The sequence below is a fragment of the Coregonus clupeaformis genome, chromosome 27 (genome assembly GCF_020615455.1).
Source record: "Coregonus clupeaformis isolate EN_2021a chromosome 27, ASM2061545v1, whole genome shotgun sequence".
Lineage (NCBI taxonomy): Eukaryota > Metazoa > Chordata > Actinopteri > Salmoniformes > Salmonidae > Coregonus > Coregonus clupeaformis.
The window spans coordinates 5,150,802-5,174,651 of NC_059218.1; the positions used below are offsets into that span (position 1 = coordinate 5,150,802).

The 23,850-nt window shown below is 42.4% G+C and overlaps 1 protein-coding gene and 1 pseudogene across 2 annotated transcripts; one reads left to right on the forward strand and one right to left on the reverse strand.

The window, feature by feature from the left end:
• Positions 1–5,859, forward strand: LOC121541424 (palmitoyltransferase ZDHHC12-B). 2 transcript variants are annotated; one of them, XM_041850421.1, is made up of 5 exons: positions 1–468; positions 1,514–1,653; positions 1,761–1,853; positions 3,206–3,372; positions 3,613–5,859. In XM_041850421.1, exons 1-5 carry the CDS (start codon positions 372–374, stop codon positions 3,926–3,928), a joined length of 813 nt encoding a protein of 270 aa, XP_041706355.1. In that variant the 5' UTR covers positions 1–371; the 3' UTR covers positions 3,929–5,859. The 2 variants fall into 2 exon arrangements, with proteins under 2 accessions (XP_041706355.1, XP_041706356.1); XM_041850422.1 differs by having other exon boundaries at positions 1–258.
• Positions 5,860–6,000: 141 nt separating this feature from the next.
• LOC121542171 overlaps positions 6,001–23,850 on the reverse strand; it is a 49,374-nt pseudogene continuing 31,524 nt past the window's right edge.

The window sequence follows — 23,850 nt, forward strand, 5'->3', positions numbered from 1 at the left end:
CAACCCCGGACAATAATATTGCAGCTCTCCAGAAACGCTCTGATCATATTAATTAGAGCGAAAGTGATTGAACGCTATTTTGGTGATTAGGAAGAAATGTAGCTAGCACTCTAGTTTTAAGGTTGTATGTGTCTAACCAGCAAGCGTGATATGTTCATTTTGGAATTTAGTTGATGTTAGACCATTCCAGTCGCCATTTGGAGAGAAACCTCGAGCTGTTGGGCTAGTTGGCAAGATAACTCGTTATGTGGGACGATGGTGAGAAAGGATAGTTAGCTAAATGCATTTTGTTAGCTAACTATAGTAGGCCAGTTCTCGTAACCTGATGCATACCGGTACCTGTCTGTTGCTACGTGTTGAAGAATGCTAGGATGTTCAAAAATGTGTTCGGGTCAGGATTTATTGTAAGAACCGCACACGTTATCCTGACATGGGTAATAACACTGATACTCTTCCTACATGATACAGGTAAGTGCACGGGATTAATATGATATTGAAATTAATTTTCAGAGGCCTGTATGCGTTGCACAGCTGTAATGCATAGATGACATATGCATTATTACACTGTAACGCATACCATCAAACCACACTTCCACTGATCACCAAATATGGTGATGAGAGGAAGTCCAGTGCCAGTGCGTGGAGGAAAGTGGGAGAAGATGTAGCTAGATGAAACTTGGTCGACATTCTGCTATATTTTCTCATTGGTGAAATTTGATCTCAATACAGTTTTATGTTCCCAGAACTAGAATATGTTACGAACAGAGTGCGCGCTAAGTTTTGTAGACTTGACCCTTTGCCAAAATTGTGTTGTGTAGGAGTGCAAGGGCGACATTAGTTATTGCACACGCACACGTTACAAAGGATGCGTTCCCTATACATGCTAAAACGGGCCAATAGGATCTTGAAACGCTCGTGCTTGGCTCTGCCCACCTCCTTGCTTGTTCTGCCCACTGTGCTTTATTTTCTCCCATTAGAAACGATGCTGATGATAAATCTTGGATTGGTTACCAGTATCTTTAATCAAATAGTGCCACCAACATTATCAACAAGGCAGCCAATTAGGTAGCTGATAAAAGTAGCTACGGTCCTTATTGGTCAAGACAGTTGGACTAATCTCATAAAGCCACAGTCTGTGTAAGATAAGGCTATATATAGTCCAATTAGTGAAATATACCCATTGATTTGAATGAATAGTCATTACTTGTAAATTTGATAAATACAACTGTCTTACCTTATCATACCCATCATAACTTAGGACCTATTACTCTCTGTTGGCATAGACTTAGGAAGCCTTTGCGTGATCGTGTATAGCTTGGAATGTCATTCCTTGAGCACTTCATGCAGTATCACAGAAAGCAATTGGTATTTGCAAGTGAAAATGTCATGGGATGCATAGGCTCCATTGTTAGCGTTTTTGTTGGTGGCCATTTATTTGATCGTATTTCATTATCCAACATTCTAGTAGTAGTTACTAGTTAGTAAACATTGCTAATTTATTATTGCGTTGCAGACCTGCGGAAGCAAGAAGAGAGGGGAGAGCTCATCCAACCTGTGCTCTTCGTCTTGCTGGTCCTTGTGTCGGTGTTGCTGTACTTTGCTGTCTCACTCATGGATCCTGGCTTTGTCCTATCTGACGGTAGTGACTTACAGGTGCGTGTTGCTTACTTCACCACACAACACATGAACACAGTAATGCATATCAATGCTCAGGATATACATTACAGCTAAAAAACAATACACTTGTACTGTATTTTTAGTTCACCCTTGGCATCACTGAGGAGACGCAGGACATGATTCCGCCAACAGCCAAGTCTCTGCGACAGCGGCGCTGTGGTCATTGTCTGCTTCAGGTATGGAGTGGGCTACTATAGTATTTTTATTTTATTTTATTTAACCTTTATTTATCCAGGGGAAACCCATTGAGACCAGGGTCTCATTTACAAAGGTGCCCTGGGAACAGAACAATAAATAAACATGATCAGTCTCAATACAACGCTATAAATGTACAATTACACATTACAACAAATCAAATTCAAAAGCGACAGATACAATTCCACATCAATCAAAACAAGTGCAGTTCTCTTTCACCACATTCCTAATTAAAGTCCTGAACTGACCCTTCGAGACCAGAGAGTCAAGCCTTAAAGTGACCTGCAGGTCATTCTATGCTCCAGGGGCACAATAACTAAAAGCAATCTTCCTGGACTCTGGAGACTCGCGGAACCTCTAAAACCAGCCAGTCTTGAGACCGAGTCTGATGGTGGCTTGCTTTCCAATTAAGAAGTGAGGTGAGATAGTATGGGAGTTTCTGGAGAACTGCTTTATATACAAATAGCAGCCGATGTTGGGCCCTTCTGTTAGTCAGAGACTCCCGGCCAACAGAATTATATAAAAGGCAATGATGTGTACTAAAATTGTCTCCAGAGATGAAATGCAGGCTGAATCTAAAGGTTTTAAAATGGAGGCTGCTGCATGCATGTAGATTACATCATCATAGTCAAGTACTGGCAGGAGTGATGCTTGAGCAATTTTCCTCCTGTTTTTAAAAGTAAGGCAGGATTTATTTCTATAAAGGAAATCGATCTTTATTCTGAGCTTCTTTGATAGTTTTTCAATGTGTGTTTTAAAAGACAGCTTATCATCAATCCAAATACTTAAATACTTATGAGGAACTTGCTCAATATGGGATCCCTTCAAGGTGCAGGTACGCAGATCTTTAGGGTCAATTTTACAAGACCTGGAGAACAACATCAACTTGGTTTGATCAACATTTAGCAAGCTGTGGCCAAGCTGAAGGTTGTTAATGGCCTGCTGCACTGAGGGGGCACAGGGATAAATAACTGTGTCATCTGCATAGATATGTAGGCCACAGTTATTATTATTCAGAGACAAACCAACATTATTAATGTAAATAGTGAACAGTAAAGAGCATAGTATTGAGCCTTGTACACCTGTTGACATGTATATTTACTGCATATGTATTCCTGAGGTGACATTAGGAGTGATGATGTAATCCTAGGATGCTGACAGACACACCATCTACTCTCACTCTGTTAAGAGATTATCTCACTCAATTATGGTCATGGCAAGATAAGCTGCTGGCATATGATATGAGTACAGGTCAGTGGACTAGTTTATGACCAGAAAGAGCTTTCTGTAACTCCTCCTTCCTCCCCCCTTTCCCATTCATGTGCCCAAGCAGCAGCCAATGCGATCCAAGCACTGTCAGACCTGTCAGCACTGCGTGCGTCGCTACGACCACCACTGCCCCTGGATCGAGAACTGCGTGGGTGAGAGGAACCACCGCTGGTTCGTGCTCTACCTGGCTGTCCAGCTGTTTGTGCTGCTGTGGGGCCTTCACATGGCCTGGTAAGTGGAGATGGGTCTTCACAGCCCGTTCATACATGGTTGTGGTGACCCACAGGGTATGCAATGCAGGGTTTTATTCCAACCCAGATGCTTTTGAACTAAAAACATTTGCATACCCTGTGGGTCACCACAACCAGGATCGAAGAACTTGATAATACAGATAATTTCTGTTTCAATTTATCATATGATGCACTGCTGTTTGGGAGGTGTGGCCAATCTCACTTGTTCTCTGTGACGCAGGTCGGGCTTCACCACGGCGCCCTCCTGGCAGCTGTGGCTGCGTGGCAATGGCGTTCTGCTGGGTACGGCGGCGGTGGTGGCGGTGCTCTCCCTCACCGTGCTCCTACTCCTGGGCTCCCACCTCTACCTGGTCTCCCTCAACACCACCACCTGGGAGTTCATGTCGCGCCACCGCATCTCCTACCTCAAGCACTGCGGCGCCGACGAGAATCCGTTTGACCGCGGTGCGCTGCGCAACCTCTGGGGCTTCTTCTGCGACTGGGGCGCCATAGTGTGGGAGCAGGTGTACTTCAGGGAGGGCAACGACCCCATCTGATGAGCAAACAAGCTAACTAACTCACCGTCTACTCAAGTTCTTCATTCCTTCCCTAGAATTCCTCCAATTGTGTTTACATCCTCCTTTCTATAAGTATCTTTACATGAGACAGACATCCAAATGAACTATGAACTCCTCTCATTACTTCAGTTTGTCACCTAACTTTTTGGAACCAGGAGTGCAAGGCATTCCAGTTTAGTATGTAAGTGGATTTCAATGGATTTGAGCGCAATCCTGGTATTTATTTCAGTTGACTAGTGACATGAAAAATTTTTATTTGTCAGGAAGACAGGAAAAGTTTTATTGAAACAAATAGGTCAGATATTCAATCTAGGTAAGAAAGGTAATTGCTGTGAGCCTGTGAATAGTAGTGAGATTCTTAGTGTTGGTATGTTTATTTCCTATCCTTACAACGTACCCTTGCCTTTGACAACCACTACACTCCTACCCACTCCAATACCCTCCTCTGGCCAAAGAATAATTTCTAAGAGTGAAGAGTCAAAAATATCACTGAAGTATTAGGAATTTGAGCTAAGTAAGGGAACTCTTCTGTGTTGAAGGGAACACACTTACAGATCACATAATTCCTTGACAGTTAGGTTAACAGAAAGTTAATTCACTTATGGCCTGTTTTTCTATTCCCTGAGTTTACTAAGCTATAAGCTAACTGTTGTAAATACAGTATAAAGGTACTTTCATATACTGTTGTTGATGTAAAACTGTCTATTCTTGAGAGCATGATTTGAATCCTTGTTGGTGTATTTTCCCCAATATCGATTCAGCATTGACACAGGCTCTGTAGCCACCAAGTGGCTGATTGACTCAGTCAATCCAGTCTTTAGGCTGTGTTTACACATGCAATCCAATTCTGATATTTTTCCCACTTATGGGTAAAAGATATGATCTGATTGGTCAAAAGACCAATTCTTGGCAAAATATCAGAATTGGGCTGCCTGTGTATGCACAGCCTTAGATTTCCAGAAGCACATTCCTCTTAACCATTTTAGTATTTTTGCTTATTGAAATATTGTTAGGAATATCACATTTTCAATGTCTGGTTTACTGTAATAGTTGAGTTTTATTTAATCTGTACAAAAAGGCCTGTCAGGTTTTAAGGGTGCACTACAGCTCAAAGCTTCCCGGCAACAGGGTTAATATGAAAGCAAAGCTCAGCCATGTGATGGCAAATTAATAACTAATTAAAATGGTAATTCAATTATATCAATATATTTTTGGGAGTACCATGATCCATTGACAAATTATTACACCTCTTATAAAATGGTAGTATGCCATTTATTTGCGATTTTATTATCTATTACTATAAAGTATAGTAAATGTGAAAAGCACACAATTTGCACCATCACCAGAGGACGTTTGAAGAATGATCTTGGGTGAAACTCCATACTTGTTTAATCATTCATTTCAATAATTTATCATCTCACTTTTTCAATTGACAGAATGTCATACAACTATTTTTGTAAACAGGTTTATCGCTCTTGATGCAAATCAACTTTTTTGAACGTCCATTTTGGAACATAGAAAGTTTGCATGAGATTTTTACATCTAGTTTTTTGTAACTTTAGGAATAATCGTAGAGAACTATAATAGCGAAGACATATCTTATTTAAAGGAGTGCAATGTTATGTGTTTTCCCTAACTCAATCGTTAGCTTATCCTCTGTGCAATAGGAGAGCATAGAAAAACATGACAGAAATTAGCAATAATGGTAATATTGTCAACTTTTTATAGTATTGGAAAATCTTTCTGGCTCTTCCAGTAGAATTTTAAGATAAGTGATGTGATTTTATATACATTGATGTTTGGTCTTGTAAGTGCTGATTTCAGTGTGAACTGTTTATGAACAAAGTAATTTATGCAATATTTGTTTGTTTTTTAAGAAATCTTTTGAAATGCAGTAGTCCTATCAATAAATGGAATGGTTTATTTCAGAAAAATGCTTAATGAGCAGTAGATATTTATTAATTTACATTTCCTTCATGTTGTGTAAAGAAAAACGTGTATTTGTCTCATCTCTAGACACAATAGTATTTTATTTCATTGTATTTCACAGCATATTTATTTTAGTAGCAAAGCATGTACATTCATATTACATATACATTTAGATGGCAACATATTCATGACTGGTATTGAATTTAAATTACTCCCTAGGAATACTAACAAACTGTATAATTCTTCCGAAAGTTTACTTACAATTTCTAGTCTTTTAGAACGGTACTTCAGGAACATGTCAGTTTCAACATGACATGCAAATGTTTAAGTGGCCCAAAGCAGCCCAAGATGGACCCATTGAATAGGTTGATTACAAAGTAGCACAATGCACATCAAAGTTTTTTTTTTAAATCTTCAGGGACTGTTTCCTCCATGAAGATGACATTCATGCATTCCTAGGCTAGTTTATGGCGATTCAATTTGGATTCCCAGGCTAAATATACAAACATCAGTATCTATAATCAGTGTTAGTAATTAGGTATATCCAAGACCGTAATAGGGTTACAATAAATGGGAAAACATCTTAATTTACAGCAAAGATTCTTATGATTGGAAGTGTAGTGCTATGAAGTGCTGGTCTGTTCAATATCCTTCGAATTATAACTAATTTAAAAGCTCATTATTGCACTGGTGCCAATGTTTGAAACAAAGCACTCTTGTTAAGTTTCACAAATGAATAAGAAAGTGCAGAAAATGGCCTACTAATTCATGTTGACACAGTAACAAAACAGTGGCATGTCAAGTATTGATTTGGCAATATCAATGTTGAACTTAGTTGATCTACTATCAATATGGAGTGGGAACCTCAAAGACAAATAAACAAAAACAAGACAAAAGTAAAAAAGTCAATATTGACCCCCAACATACAAATCCAGATTTGAATAAGGCAGAGAGAAACAGAAGACCGCTCAGAGTGGCTGACACTCCCATGGATGAGGAGTCCCCTCTCTACAGCTCAGTGTAACTGACTGGGGTCTCATCGTCATCGGCAGGCCAAGCTCCGAGTTCTGATAGGCTGTAGAGGTTCAGGTGGAGTGCTCATCATCACCCACAGAGCATAGGAACATGAATGGCCCTGAGGAGAGATGACATGCCCAAGAGGACATCACAGTGGTCTGTCTGGTCAGTACTCATTCAGCCACAGGTAGCTGTTTGTCACATTGAAGTAAAGGAACCAGCTTCAGTGGAGCAGCAACCATTTTGGCTTTTAGTCCTGTCCGTCCGTTCGTCTATCTGTCCGTCATTTTATACATGTGTATGTTTAAGGTCAGGGCAGCGAGGAGAAGTCAAAGTCGGCAAAGATCTCCTGTTGGTCGGCAGTGAGGAAGTAGGGTGTCTGTGGGGTGGTGAGGACTGCCTTGAGCTTTGTGAACTCCTCGTCAAAGTTACTGACGTCCACCGGCGCCTTGTGTAGTGGAAATTCTAATCAATAATGAGGAGAGACAGGGTCAATCACCAATCAGGATATTACTTTGTTCAAAACGTATCAATAAGGCAATAAGCGAGGCTGGTCGGCACAACAGTCTTGACTGTTGGCTGAGAGCCCCGACACAAAGAATACAAAGATCTTTTATAGCAAAGATACACCCTCTTAGTCTACATGACAAATAACAGATGTATGGAATGGGTCACAAGGTGTGACTTGATATATGAGAAAGGAGTATCCCCCAGCCAGATAGCATTTGCCGTGAAGTCTGTTCTTATTGTACAGAAACCAGAGTTTGGCCCCCAAGACAAGCTTCCTCTCATCATTATCCATACCCGAGCCATCTCTCCCTGGTACCTCATTACACAAACACCAACTCATTCTATGGAATGCATGCTGTAGGTTTTATCACCAAAGGCTTCGTAAATCTACTGTCAGTGTTAACACAGACACATGAGAGTTTCTAAGAACCCTATTCTATTGCAGAAAACAACCATTTGATGCAATAACAGTATTATAGCATAATCTTGCAATTTCTGCTCTCACATTCCCCCATTTTGAGAATTCTCTCAACTTAAAAGAAAATTACAAGGTTTAAAAACATGAATACACATGTAGAAAGTACATACATTGTTAAGCATAAAAGCAATAATTCATTGCATGGGTTCCTGCATGTGACCGGCTGCTATAGCACGGGCTCAGCCTCCTCCCAAGAAACTCAGCACTGTCTCCCATTTCAACCTCCAACACATATTCTAAGCATTCTACCAATTTGTCTGGGGAGGTCATGATACACAGTCACCTGCACGAACCAATGAAGAAAAACAAAAGATGCATACAATTTATATGATTCAAGGCTATATCTTCATTGACAGTGAAAAGCAAATATTTAATGCATAATGCAGTGCATGCAACAATGGAGTTTAATAAAAATAAGCTTTAGTTATCTAGCACACTCCAATGGATCAGCATGGTGGAAAGAACTATTTCCATCCCCATAACACCATCTGTAGAAACTCAAATTAGCATATCTTGTTGGGCAAATCCAGGTAGTGCCTCCCGGTTTAAGTCTAATGAACATGACCCAGGACAAGCATAGTTCCTCAGTATTACCATTATCATCAAAAATGTAATTTAGTAATGGATAGTCAAATAGATTAGGATCAGTTTCACTCTCAGGATCAGAGTTCACCCTCTCCATTCATTCACTAGGACATGCTGAGAATAGTGTCAATATCTTTAGTACACAACTTATTTACCCATGTCACAATTAGCATAACAACACTCAAAACAATCAATCCATAATACATTAATTGCTTCACTCATATAGTTATTAACATACTAACAACTTACTGAAATCAATCAGTCAATTTACAAATCATAATCAAAACCCAATTAATTATCCAAACCAAATTTAGAATAACAATTCTTAGGTGATTCACATTGGTCCTATCACTCAAAGTTAAAACCCTCAATTTAGCACACATCGACACTGGCAGAATGTACATTTATGTTAACATACAGTAGAAATATCCATAATTCTACTATTAACTTCCTCATCACGATTATAATTACATATCAGTATCTCAATGCATTCTTAATCTAAATTACTATAAATGCAGCAGTGTGTAGACCTCCTCAATCAACCTGATACCCCAAATAACAATTTTAGATAAGTCCAAATCAATTACGGGCACAGTTGAGTAATGTGTAAAAAACAACACTACTACTGGTTAAAAAAACAAATCGAATAAGAATCACTACCCTTAACAACTCCATAAAGAAAAAAACTTGAACCCAAACTTCAGAAAATTCCATGTGTGTGCCCCTTTAAGGTGCAGTCTGTCTAACCCAGTCCTTCTCAAATAGTGGGGCGCGCCGGAGCGATGCCAGGGGGGGCGCGTGTGACCCAGGGGAACATGCTTTTTTTTTGCCGCAGGGAGTAGGTTTTTTTTGCACCGAACAAGAGCACACAGCACAGAGCAGGAGATATGAAGTGCAGATAACAAACCCTTAAGAGACGCCATGGAAACATATTCAACTGGGATGAAAAGAATGGCGGAGAGAGACGGAGATAATGAGACAAAGTCTCCCGAAAGCTAAGACGAGGAAATATGACGAAGCGTATGTAGCGCTTGGCTTCACTGTGACTACGGTGGGAGACGAGGAAAGACCGGTATGTTTACTGTGTCTAAAAATGTTGGCAGCGGACAGCATGAAGCCAAATAAATTAAGGCGTCACTTAAAGACATTACACCCCAATCACGCTGATAAGCCTCTTGGGTTTTTTCAGCGAAAACGTGCCGAATATTGCCAACAATCGTCCAGCTTTGTGAATGCTACTTCAGTAAACCAGCGAGCACTGTTAGCATCATATAAGGTGGCGTACCAAATTGCTCAGTGCAGAAAACCCCACTCCATAGCAGAGGAGCTGACTGCCTGCAGCATTAGACATGGTCTCTGTCATGCTGGATGACGCAAGTGCTGCAAAAATAAAAACTATCCCTCAGTCCAATGACACTGTCACCAATGACACTGTCGCCAGACGTATAGATGACATTGATAACGATCTTAAAGAACAGCTGGTAAACTCAAAGACAAACTTTTTGCCTTACAGTTCGATGAAGCAACTGACAGCAACAAAGACTGTTTATCGTTTATGTACATTTTGACATGACAAACTCCCTGTGTGAGGATCTACTTTTTTGTAAATATGTCAGAGACAGAGCCACAGCTGAAGAGCCATTCAAAATGCTGGACTGCTTCCTGACTGAGAATGGGCTAAAGTGGGAGAACTGCATTGGTGTTTGCAGTGATGGTGCACAGACCATGGCAGGGATGAGAAAAGGACTTTGGGCACTCATCAAGAAGGCCTCACCTAATGCTGAGTGGACACACTGTGTTATACACAGAGAAGCACTGGCATCAAGGCACCTTTCCTCTGAATTAAGTGAGGTTATGACTGACATTGTAGGTGTAGTCAATTTCATAAAGACCAGACCACTAAAAACAAGAGTCTTCTCTGCTATCTGTGAGGAGATGGGAGCTGAACATCAAGCTGTGCTGTTTCACAGTGAAGCAAGGTGGCTGTCACGAGGAAAAGTCTTGTCCCGAGTTTTTGAGCTCAGAGAGCAGATAAGAATGTTTTCGGAGCAGGAGCACAAGTATGACCTCGCAGAAAAATGTATTGATGAGAACTTCCTGGCAAAACTGGCCTACCTGAGTGACATATTTGGAAAGCTAAATGAACTAAATCTACAGCTTCAAGATCAGCTCTTTCACTCGAAAGCTTGCAATGTGGGGCAGGCGACTTGATGAAGGAAATACTGATTCATTCGAGAACCTGCATGAATTTGTTGACACTACTGACTATGATGCCACCTCAGTGATTCCATATATTAAGGAGCATATTTAATCACTGATGGGATTCTTTAAAAAGTACTTCCCTGAAAACAGTTCCCAATATGAATGGGTGAGAGATCATTTCAATGCACCAGCTCCAACTGGTTTCAGCTCTGCAGAGGACCAGTTCATTGATATCACATCTGACTCCACATTGAGACTGAGGTTCACATCACAGACACTGAGTGAATTCTGGCTGAGTGTAGAGGCAGTATCCACTCTTAGGGCAGAGGGCTAAGAGTGGAGACTGCATCTCTTTGTGAGACTGGCTTCTCTGCTGTTGCTGCACTGAAGACCAAGTACAGGTCCCAGCTAAACATTGAGCAGGAGCTGAGAGTTGCAGTATCATGCTTCAAACCCTGCTTCGAAAAGCTGTGCACTGCAAAACGTGCTCATTGTAGCCATTAATCCTGACTTCCTCATTTTGATAAAAAAATTTATAATAATCAGCACAAATTGTTTTATTCATTTTTGTTTTATAGGTCAAAGTGTTTCATATATTGTGCTCCTGAGTTAATGTTGCTGATCAATTTGAATGTATTATTATTTATTGATTATATTTAATTTTATTTTTCAGTATCAAATGGTCAAAAAAAATTTACAGTTTAAATAAGGGTTGCATTTTTTTTAAATTTCAGGCAAATTGATGCACTTTAAGTATTTTCTGTTACAATGTTAATAAAGTATTATTTGTTGTAAGTTGATCTATATTTCTTTCTTTTTTATTTTCTTTAATGTTAATAAGGATACAATGTTATGCAGAGGTGTACATATAACCATTTTATAGACAAATTATACTATTTACAGTCGCGGCGGAGAGTTGGGGGGCGCGAAATGTTTACTTCTTCCTAGGGGGGGGCGTAACAGAAAATAATTGAGAAGCACTGGTCTAACCCGTGAAAAACCCACTAAACCCATATGAAACAGTCCATTCAAGAAGTGAAACGTGGTATTAAAACACTAACAAATATTCATAACAAGTGTGTTGTGTGAGGGTATTTGCAAACCATAGGGCAAAAATAAACTAAAATGGCCAGCCCTTATTTCATTTGGTAGCTCCTCTTACAGCCTAATCCGGAAAACCTTTATACTAACAACACTGCAGAATTTCACTAACAGCTCTCCCAAGACAATAGTCTTGGCAAACATTTCAAATAGAGAGAAAATGACTATCCCCATTCTTCTGGAAGAGAAAGTGTCAATTTCTTTAGCCTTCACTTTACTACATCTTAATCAGCAACCCAAATGTTTTAACTACAAACAAAACATGATGGCGATAATTGCACAGTCCTTCCTCAAATCATTAATTGTTTGTTTCAATCTAATTCCTCGTGACTACTCCAGAATAAGACGATATAAGATCTCTCAAGAGATGAAAAACACCCAAGGTTCTTTGAGTTTGCAAGGAGTATTTTTAATTGATTACCCTTTAGACTCCATTGTCTTTAATTCTCGCAAGGATTATCCAACCCCAAAATCTGCGCCATTTGCTCCCATGTCAAATTATCATGGTATCGTGACTGGATCAATGTCCAACGACATATGTAATAGCTGTTTCGCCTAAGGTTGTTCCTGTTACCCCTCTAGACCTGTCTGCTGCCTTTGATACTGTGAACCATCAGATCCTCCTCTCCACCCTCTCCGAGCTGGGCATCTCCGGCGCGGCTCACTCCTGGATTGCGTCCTACCTGACCGGTCGCTCCTACCAAGTGGCGTGGCGAGAAGCTGTCTCCGCACCACGTGCTCTCACCACTGGTGTCCCCCAGGGCTCAGTTCTAGGCCCTCTCCTATTCTCCCTATACACCAAGTCACTTGGCTCTGTCATATCCTCACATGGCCTCTCCTATCATTGCTACGCTGACGATACACAACTAATCTTCTCCTTTCCCCTTCTGATAACCAGGTGGCGAACCGCATCTCTGCATGTCTGGCAGACATATCAGTATGGATGACGGATCACCACCTCAAGCTGAACCCTGGCAAGACGGAGCTGCTCTTCCTCCCGGGGAAGGACTGCCCGTTCCATGATCTCGCCATCACGGTTGACAACTCCGTTGTGTCCTCCTCCCAGAGTGCGAAGAGCCTTGGCGTGACCCTGGACAACACCCTGTCGTTCTCCGCTAACATCAAGGCGGTGACCCGATCCTGCAGGTTCATGCTCTACAACATTCGGAGAGTACGACCCTGCCTTACACAGGAAGCGGCACAGGTCCTAATCCAGGCACTTGTCATCTCCCGTCTGGATTACTGCAACTCGCTGTTGGCTGGCCTCCCTGCCTGTGCCATTAAACCCCCTACAACTCATCCAGAATGCCGCAGCCCGTCTGGTGTTCAACCTTCCCAAGTTCTCTCACGTCACCCCCTCCTCCGCACACTCCACTGGCTTCCAGTTGAAGCTCGCATCCGTTACAAGACCATGGTGCTTGCCTATGGAGCAGTGAGGGGAACGGCACCTCCGTACCTTCGGGCTCTGATCAGTCCCTACACCCAAACGAGGGCATTGCGTTCATCCACCTCTGGCCTGCTGGCTCCCCTTCCTCTGCGGAAGCATAGTTCCCGCTCAGCCCAGTCAAAACTGTTCGCTGCTCTGGCACCCCAATGATGGAACAAGCTCCCTCACGACGCCAGGACAGTGGAGTCACTCACCACCTTCCGGAGACATTTGAAACCCCACCTCTTTAAGGAATACCTGGGATAGGATAAAGTAATCCTTCTACCCCCCAAAAAAAAATAATAAAAAAAATAATAAAAAAAGTGTAAAGTGGTTATCCCACTGGCTATAGGGTGAATGCACCAATTTGTAAGTCGCTCTGGATAAGAGCGTCTGCTAAATGACGTAAATGTGCCCTTGAGCAAGGCACTTAACCCTAATTGCTCCTGTAAGTCGCTCTGGATAAGAGCGTCTGCTAAATGACTAAAATGTAATGTAAATGTAAATGTAATACTTTTTTTCTGTCATAAATACAGTCAATTTCTCCGCGTAATGAATCAGTGATATTTGATACCAGGCATCTATTAAAAAGTCGTTTGAGACGTGGTCTCCTACGTCTCCCTTAACATACATACTGTAGTGGAACACGGTATTATCTGATGTGTCTTGAGTAGGATTCTTTCTTCCAGGACTGAAGAAAGAATCCTGGAAGAAAGAATCCTTCTCAAGACACATCAGATAATACCGTGTTCCATTAAGTAGAATAGACACCTTCTAAAATAAACAAACCCATAACCCCTTTCCGGTAATCTAATAATTGCAACCTGTTGCATTGATTTAGTAAAAATATAAACCTGTTGATTAACAAATCTAGAACCTTCAAACAAGTTGGTGCTGTCTCATCAGTTTAATATTCAATACTTATTTCAATCTACTTTAATTACTGGACACTGTTCCACGTAATGGAAACAGATTATCGGTTTAGAATACATTAACTGTTTGCTTATATCACTGGTGTAACCCAAACTATAAATTTAGTAATAATAATTAGAAATTGTCAAAGAGCATCTCCGCACTCAATTTAGTCATACCACTACACCAAACTTAACCCATTGTGTCCCTTACAGCCCACTTTAGTTCAGCGAGACCCAGTCGCTAACACCCGCAGATTAAAACATTGAAACTCTTCTATTCTTACTTGTAGAAAAAAATATAAACCATTCTCAAACAATGTTCTGCGTTTACCTCTATCGTAAGGTTAAAAAAAAAACGAACTTGACAACTTTCATAATACTAGATTGCTGTTGTAGCCTTGTATTATCATGCAATAATTAATACCCATGTTTAGTTATTAATTCTGATCATGGTCACAGCTCTATCACAATTGCCTGTCCACTATTATTAGAATACATTAGATATAGGTAATAGTCCCTTCTGATTAGACTACAGGTAATAAAACAAACACTTGCTGTTGTTGACAAGCATATATTCAATTCATATCCATATTTAATTCAGTATTTTAATTACAACCCCATTCTCAGTAGGTTCCTCCCGTAAACCATTAGGCAACACACACCAAAAAAGTATTACCTCAATTTGAACTAAGCAAACTGCTAAATCGTTCAGTTTACATCTTAAAACAAACACTGGCTGCTATATCAATCTAAGCAACACATACCAATAGTTTGAATTACAATCAGAAACCCAGATTTGAGTCATTGCCATAGACCCAATGCTATTGAAATGACCAAGAAATGGCGGCAGGTAGCTTAGTGGTTAAGAGCGTTGTGCCAGTAACCGAAAGGTCGCTGGTTCTAATCCCCGAGCCGACTAGGTAAAAAATCTGTCGACGTGCCCTTGAGCAAGGCACTTAACCCTAATTGCTACTGTAAGTCGCTCTGGATAAGAACGTCTGCTAAAATGACTGAAAAAATAATGAAATCACGCAAATAACCCAATTATAATGGTTTGTTGTCTTAACATCTGGAACATAATAATGACACCATTACCAGAAAATAGCCTTAAAGTTCGTCCAAGTGTTTATTTGCAAAGGCTTACTCAAAGGGAATACATTAGCAGTCAACGAGTTAAATCCACATTCATTGATTTGGAAACAGATCTGGCGAGTTTAATAAAACTGATTATATTTTCCCTGGCGACATAAGAAATTCCTTTACTACATCACATTAGCTCCGCAATGATAATTAGTTTGATGGAAACCCTAAATTGGCTTTGTACTATGTTATGTCAATAATTTCCAGGCCTTATGGGTAGTTTTTTTTCTTACATGTTGTACCAGGACGGAGAAAATCCCATAAGCCTTTTATAGTTACATCGTTAGGGTAAATCAATTCCCCATGTTTTCCAAAAAGTGGACATACCCCAATCAGTTTCTGAGACTATAGCCCAGACTTTGTAGACAGTCATATAATGCTTAACCTTATCTATATCAAACGATCTATAAACAGGACCAACTCAGAAAACTTGTATACATTTTTTTTCACCCCTGACGTACGTCTACGTTTGGGTGCGCAAGTTAGTATATTAATATTATTCAAATTATATTACTTTATCAAATCTCTAGTAATCGATTACACACACATAAAATTCATCATATTTTCATATATTCACAGAATCCATATAGAACGTTAGAAATTCTTAGGTACTTGTTGTTTATAAAGAATAATGCTAATCTTTGCTGTGAGACCAATCACTGTACTTTGATTATAAAGGTTTATTTATATCACAAGATTTCAGCATAAGTTTACAGACGTCTGCAGGCATCTGGAGAACAGCGACCCAAAATAATATGTTTGTTCTGATCTCCTTTGTCTCAACCAAGTATTTATAATCTTTACCATGATGTGGGTGGTTTCCCATACAGACCAATCACCTGTCTCCACACAACAGACTTCCTCTGTTCTATGGGGTGTCCCCACAAAACTGCTCCCCAGATTCTCCCTCCAAGCTGAATAAACATCCTCTCAGATACCATTTGAAAACGTTAGCAAAGTCATAATTCCTCAGATACTACATACTCACATCAACCCCATCGCCACAAAGCAGCTTCTTCAAACATACTCCCAACAGAACCAAAAAAAACGTTCGTTTCCTGGACACTGCCCGCCTGTCACGGGATCCTCAACCGTTCTCGGTTCTCTAACCTGTAGTCCAGCCTCCCAAAAATGCTATAGACCTGCCGCTACTTTCTAAAACACAATCCCGTGCTCAATATTCAAATTTAAGATTAACACTTATTTTTACACTCACACCATAACATCTAACAATAGTAACCAGGGCACACCTTGTCTATTCTAACGCCCAATTTAATCTATCCAAGTATCCTTAGGTTTCGCCAGGCCAATGTCTCACACAGACTCCACTGGCTCTGGTCCCTCGCCTAACGGACCTCACTGGTCTGCTGGGGATCAATCCAACCAACCAGACTTTTGATTACTCTAAACAGGTTCCACCAGCAATCAATCCCAGAGGACACTTATTCCTCTGAAATATTGCCTGCTTTACCAAATTCTGCCAGTCACCCCAGCTGTGACCCCTTAAGGGAGTCTCTTAACCCATTGGTGATTTATTCTGCTCACCTCTCTCAATACTATGTTCGGAAATGTGGTATCCACCCGTGCCCGCTTCCTCTCACATCTTAGGCGGGTCCAGCTGCTCCTTTCACAGAGTGCAGCTACCCTAAGACCTCAATTTGGAATCTCCCGGTTTACCCAGGCCTTCAGGAGCGGTCACCAGGTGAACATAGTGGTGTATCTTTGACTGCAACTCCACGAGCTCTTGTCTGGCGGGAGGTAAGCTAGGCTTATATGGTGTCGAGTAAAGCTTAAACCATGTATTTAGATTGTAGGTAGGTAGGTATTGTAGTTAGGTATTGTAGGTAGTTTATCTAGGTAGTTATTGTAGGTTATTGTAGGTAATTATTGTAGGTAAGTATTGTATTCGCTCACTACCTGGACAAATAAAGCTAACTAGCTAGCGGGTAGCTACTGGTAACTATTAGCAACTGTGGATAGTTGTTTCCAATGTTATTTCAAGCTTAAGAGTACCTGTAATTATGCCAGCTAGCTAGCTACCATTCAGCTGTTTTTCGAACCTCATTATCTGAAGCGTTAATGTTAGGTAGTTATTAGCTACTGTACTCGAAATGTAGCTACCTGGATAGCTAACTAAACAATAGCTGGAACGACCTAGCTTTAATATTTGGAGACGCTTTCTCTCCGTTGGGACAGACGCAAACTGTCTGAATTGATTCAGTGGCTAGCTTTGCACTTAACTGGCTACTAAGGGTAAGCTATAACCTACATTTATTTTTGTTTTTACATACTGGTAACCAGAGTCGTTCAAGGGAATTCGGGACATGGGTGACTAGCTAAAGTTAGCTTGGCTCTCTGTGTGTTCGTACCGTGGGAGGAGGGGTTAGTTCGTTGGCAGAGAGCAATGGCTAGCTAGTATGCTAACTATTCTAGCTAACTAACTGGCTGAATAAGTTGACGACGTACTCACTCAAACTGTCAAAACTAACCCAAAACTTTACACAACGTTAGACACGGACACGAATGATCTGCTTGGCGTGTTAACACACTGGTGGTATGTTGTAACCGAGTATTGGTGCTAAACTGTGTTATTGGAGGCTGGCATGCTAGTTGGCTTTGGCGTCATAGGATTCGGTGTACCAAGTTAGCTATCTGAATAAACTAAGTTAGAGTCTATTCCTAGAAACATTGAACCGCTGTAGTTTACAACAATTATAATTTCTAAAGTGGAAGCTGGGAGAGTTATATTTGAGTGTTTCAGTGAAACGTAAGTGAGGGAGGCCCCCCCTCTCTCGCTTTCCCAGATGTTTAGTTCATTTCATTCCGATCTCCTTTGCATTATTGTAGCCTTTCTCTGTAGCCTGTCAACTATGTGTCTGTCTATCCCTGTTCTCTCCTCTCTGCACAGGCCATACAAACGCTTCACACCACGTGGCTGTTGCCACTCTAATCTGGTGGTCCCTGCGAGCACGACCCACGTGGAGTTCCAGGTCTCTGGAAGCCTCTGGAACTGCCGTTCTGCGGCCAACAAGGCAGAGTTCATCTCAGCCTATGCTACCCTCCAGTCCCTCAACTTCTTGGGGCTGACGGAAACATGGATTACCACAGAAAACACTGCTACTCCTACTGCTCTTTCCTCGTCTAACCATGTGTTCTCGCATACCCCGAGAGCATCTGGTCAGCGCGGCGGTGGCACAGGAATCCTCATCTCTCCCAAGTGGACATTCTCTCTTTTTCCCCTGACCCATCTGTCTATCTCCTCATTTGAATTCCATGCTGTCACAGTCACTAGCCCATTCAAGCTTAACATCCTTGTCATTTATCGCCCTCCATGTTCCCTTGGAGAGTTCTTCAATGAGCTTGACAAGTTCCTTTCCTGAGGATGGCTCACCCCTCACAGTTCTGGGTGACTTTAACCTCCCTACATCTGCCTTTGACTCATTTCTCTCTGCCTCCTTCTTTCCACTCCTTTCCTCTTTTGACCTCACCCTCTCACCGTCTCCCCCTACTCACAAGGCAGGCAATACGCTTGACCTCATCTTTACTAGATGCTGTTCTTCTACTAATCTCACTGCAACTCCCCTCCAAGTCTCCGACCACTACTTTGTATCCTTTTCTCTTGCGCTCTCCTCCAACACTACTCACTCTCCCCCTACTCAGATGGTAATGTGCCGTCGCAACCTTCGCTCTCTCTCTCCCGCTACTCTCTCCTCTTCCATCCTATCATCTCTTCCCTCTGCTAAATCCTTCTCCCTCCGATCTCCTGATTCTGCCTCCTCAACCCTCCTCTCCTCCCTTTCTGCATCTTTTGACTCTCTATGTCCCCTATCCTCCCGGCCGGCTCGGTCCTCCCCTCCTGCTCCGTGGCTTGACGACTCATTGCGAGCTCACAGAAGAGGGCTCCGGGCAGCCGAGCGGAAATGGAGGAAAACTAGACTCCCTGCGGACCTGTCATCTTTTCACTCCCTCCTCTCTACATTCTCTTCCTCTGTTTCCGCTGCTAAAGACACTTTCTACCACTCTAAATTTCAAGCCCCTGCCTCTAACCCTAGGAAGCTCTTTGCCACCTTCTCCTCCCTGCTGAATCCTCCTCCTCCTCCCCCTCCCTCTCTGTGGATGACTTCGTCAACCATTTTGAAAAGAAGGTTGACGATATCCGATCCTCATTTATTAAGTCAAATGACACCACTGGTCCTGCTCACACTGCCCTACCCTATGCTTTGACTTCTTTCTCCCCTCTCTCTCCAGATGAAATCTTGCGACTTGTGACGGCCGGCCGCCCAACAATCTGCCCGCTTGACCCTATCCCCTCCGCTCCAGACCATTTCCGGAGACCTTCTCCCTTACCTCACCTCGCTCATCAACTCATCCTTGACCGCTGGCCATGTCCCTTACGTCTTCAAGAGAGCGAGAGTTTGCCCCCCTCCTCAAAAAACCTACACTCGATCCTTCCGATGTCAACAACTACAGACCAATAGCCCTTCTTTCTTTTCTCTCCAAAACTCTTGAGCGTGCCGTCTCTAGCCAACTATCCTGCTATCTTTCTCATAATGACCTTCTTGATCCAAACCAGTCAGGTTTCAAGACTGGTCATTCAACTGAGACTGCTCTTCTCTGTGTCACGGAGGCTCTCCGCACTGCTAAAGCTAACTCTCTCTCCTCTTCTCTTATCCTTCTAGACCTATTCGCTGCCTTTGATACTGTGAACCATCAGATCCTCCTCTCCACCCTCTCCGAGTGGGTATCTCCGGCGCTGCTCACTCTTGGATTGCGTCCTACCTGACAGGTCGCTCCAGCAGGTGGCGTGGTGAGAATCTGTCTCCGCACCACGTGCTCTCACCACTGGTGTCCCCCAGGGCTCAGTTCTAGGCCCTCTCCTATTCTCTCTATACACCAAGTCACTTGGCTCTGTCAAATCCTCACATGGTCTCTCCTATCATTGCTACGCAGACAACACACAATTAATTTTCTCCTTTCCCCCTTCTGATAACCAGGTGGCGAATCGCATCTCTGCATGTCTGGCAGACATATCAGTTTGGATGTCGGATCACCACCTCAAGCTGAACCTCTTCCTCCCGGGGAAGGACTGCCCGCTCCATGATCTCGCCATCACGGTTGACAACTCCATTGTGTCCTCCTCCCAGAGTGCAAAGAGCCTTGGCGTGACCCTGGACAACACCCTGTCGTTCTCCGCTAACATCAAAGCGGTGACCCGATCCTGCAGGTTCATGCTCTACAACATTCGTAGAGTACGACCCTACCTTACACAGAAAGCGGCACAGGTCCTAATCCAGGCACTTGTCATCTCCCGTCTGGATTACTGCAACTCGTTGTTGGCTGGGCTCCCTGCCTGTGCCATCAAACCCCTACAACTTATCCAGAACGCCACATCCCGTCTGGTGTTCGACCTTCCCAAGTTCTCTCATGTCACCCCGCTCCTCCGCACACTCCACTGGCTTCCAGTTGAGGCTCGCATCTACTACAAGACCATGGTGCTTGCCTACGGAGCTGTAAGGGGAACGGCACCTCCTTACCTTCAGGCTCTGATCAGACCCTACACCCAAACGAGGGCACTACGTTCATCCACCTCTGGCCTGCTAGCTCCCCTACCTCTACAGAAGCACAGTTCCCGCTCAGCCCAGTCAAAGCTATTTGCTGCTCTGGCACCCCAATGGTGGAACAAGCTCCCCCACGACACCAGGACCGCGGAGTCACTGACCACCTTCCGGAGACACTTGAAACCCTACCTCTTTAAAGAATACCTGGAATAGTATAAAGTCATCCTTCTCCCCCCATAAAAAAAGAAGAAAAAAAGTGGTTGTTCCACTTGCTATCATAAGTTGTGTATTTGCAATGCAGCTTGTTGTTGGTTCAGACTGTGTAAGGAGAAGGCAGTATACTGTACAAGGCAGTATACCGAGAGGATGGCCCACATACCTTCTGGATGATGGAGACAGACTCTGGGGAGAGGAACCTCGGATAGCGCACTTCATCATTTACTATGCTGTCAAACACTTCCTCCTCATTGTCACCAGGGAAGGGAGACTGCCACAGATGAGAAGAGAGAGAGACGCCATTGCAATGAAAGTCCAAACAACCTCATTCCTATCATGATACCAGGCGAAAACATCTTAATTCATACCAGACCAAACATCCTTATTCAACCAAGAACAAACATCAGAATAATACTTAATGGGTTCACCATATGAGTGGACATTGTGAGCCAACTGACCAGAAAGATCATTTAGGTTTCTCGATTAATTTCTCAGGTCCAAACATCTAAATTCAACCAAGACCTACAACTCAAAATACTTGGTTGGTTCACCATAGGAGTGGACCTTGTGAGCCTACTAACCGGAGAGATCCTCTAGGTATCTCTATTCTACTGACCTCTCCCACCAGCATCTCATAGAAGAGGATGCACCACAGAGCTAAGCAGGCCACATTTGGCCCGCGCACCAGCAGTTTGAGATCCCTGCTCTAGGTTATTTTATTAATCTCTCTGCTACCGACCTCTACCACCAGGATCTCGTAGATGAGGACACCCAGGCCCCACCAGTCCACACAGCGGGTGTAGTTGTTGTCCGTCAGCAACTCGGGGGCCAGGAACTATGGCGTGCCACAGAATGTGGAGATGCCATCTCCGTGACCCATACCTGCAGATACACACATAGGACGGGGAAAGATAACTTTTTAGAGGGATGGCAGGGGTGTGTATCCTGGGATTTTTCTGCCATTGAAATCCTTGGGTGGGCCGCCAAAGCGGTTTTTTTGGGGTCGCTTAAGTCCAAACAGTGTAAAAGTACAAAATATATATAATTGAGAACTAACAATCACAAAACAATATCTTTAAAACTGCAATATTTTCTCTCAGCTCCATGGCAGAATATGTAGAATTGCAGGAAATTAGCTTTAAAACAACACCGCCAAGATGGGGTTCTCTAAAATGTTCTCATATTCAGCCAGGTCGACCACGCCCCCTGCCACGCCCACCACCTAAGCCCCTTTTTGATCCCTTTTCTGAAATCAAGACCTTACTTCGTGCAGCAAGATTGACACCGTTGGCCCACTTTCAATACTGAGGCGTTCCTTAGCCCAGGGCTAACAGCGAATAACTTTAAATTAAAGGCCAACATAAATCATTGATTAATAACACTGACGGATTAACACTGACTGTTCATTTAATAAACCAAGTGAGTGGGAGGGACAGTGGGCCATAACCATAATGTACCGTACCTTCCTTGCACAATCCAAAGTCTGCTATCCTCACATAGCCATCTGCTTCCATCAACAGGTTGTCTAGATTCAGATCCCTGAAAAAAGAAAAAGAGAGACGACAGGATGAAATGAGAAAAAGAATGACTGACAGGCAGGTTATTAGGTGTGCGAAGGGCTGGAAAGCAGCACTGAGAGAACTTACTCACCGGTAAACTATCTTGTTCTGGTAAGGAAACTCTAGTCCCAGCAGCACGCACAAGGCATAGAACCTAAACAAGGCACAAAATGGCACACATATAATGATGAGTTTTGATGTATCACCAACTCTAAAGCTTGAAGGAGAATTAGACTAGCCTGCATTATCCATTTGTAGTCACTCACTGGTACACGTTTAAAGTGCCTGTAGATCAGGGGTGTCAAACTCATTTTAGCTCAGGGGCCACATGGAGGAAAATCTATTCCCAAGTGGGCCGGACCGGTAAAATCATGGTATATATAACTTAAAAACAACAACTTCAGATTGTTTTCTTTGTTTTAATACTATCAACATAAAACATAAAGCTGGAGCCTGAGGACAGTGTGTCCAAAATAGTACAAGCACAACATCACTATTAATCATAAAAAAATTCTAAAGAAAAAGAACACAAACACACAATGCCTCAGTGATTCACATAACTGTTTCACAGATCACAGAACTATATCAGGGTGTCATTTCTCAGGCAGAAATGTAGATACAAATAATGAAACCCTGTTCCCCAAACAAGTGCAAGAACCACAGAGTCAAGAATAGGTTAAATATACAAATAAAATAAAATCAATTAAAAACAATAGCACATCAACTTAAAAACAACAACTTCAGATTGTTTTCTTTGTTTTAATACTATCAACATAAAACATAAAGCTGGAGCCTGAGGACAGTGTGTCCAAAAGCACAACATCACTATTAATCATAAAACACCTCAAGTTATTTGAAATTCTGAGGACAAACAACACACAAACACACAATGCCTCAGTGATTCACAGAAGTATATCACAGATCACAGAACTATATCAGGGTGTCTCATGCAGCACTTTAAGTGGGGTTGCATAGTTTATTTGACTCCTGATACCTGGCATCTTTTAGCTTTCACCAGCGCATCAATATCAGGCGTCACATCCTGAGTGGCAGCCAACTTCAGGATGTGATTCAAGTGCTTGTGCGTGAGCCTTGAGCGCAGCTTTGTTTTGCAGATTGCACTTTCTCTCTGAACTTTGTCACAACGCCTGCTTTTTTCCCGATCATTGAGGGCGCACCATCTGTAGCCAGGCTGACAGCGCGGGACCAGTCCACTCCGACCCTGTCCAGCGTGCCGACGAGTGCAGTGAAAATATCAGCTACTGT

Bases quoted from the DNA above. Each gene is read 5' to 3' on its own strand.
- LOC121541424 (XM_041850421.1), top strand. From the start codon at position 372: ATGTTCAAAAATGTGTTCGGGTCAGGATTTATTGTAAGAACCGCACAC. The intron at 1,854-3,205 runs GTATGGAGTGGG...GTGCCCAAGCAG, and splicing joins GTGGTCATTGTCTGCTTCAG to CAGCCAATGCGATCCAAGCA. The intron at 3,373-3,612 runs GTAAGTGGAGAT...TCTGTGACGCAG, and splicing joins TGGGGCCTTCACATGGCCTG to GTCGGGCTTCACCACGGCGC.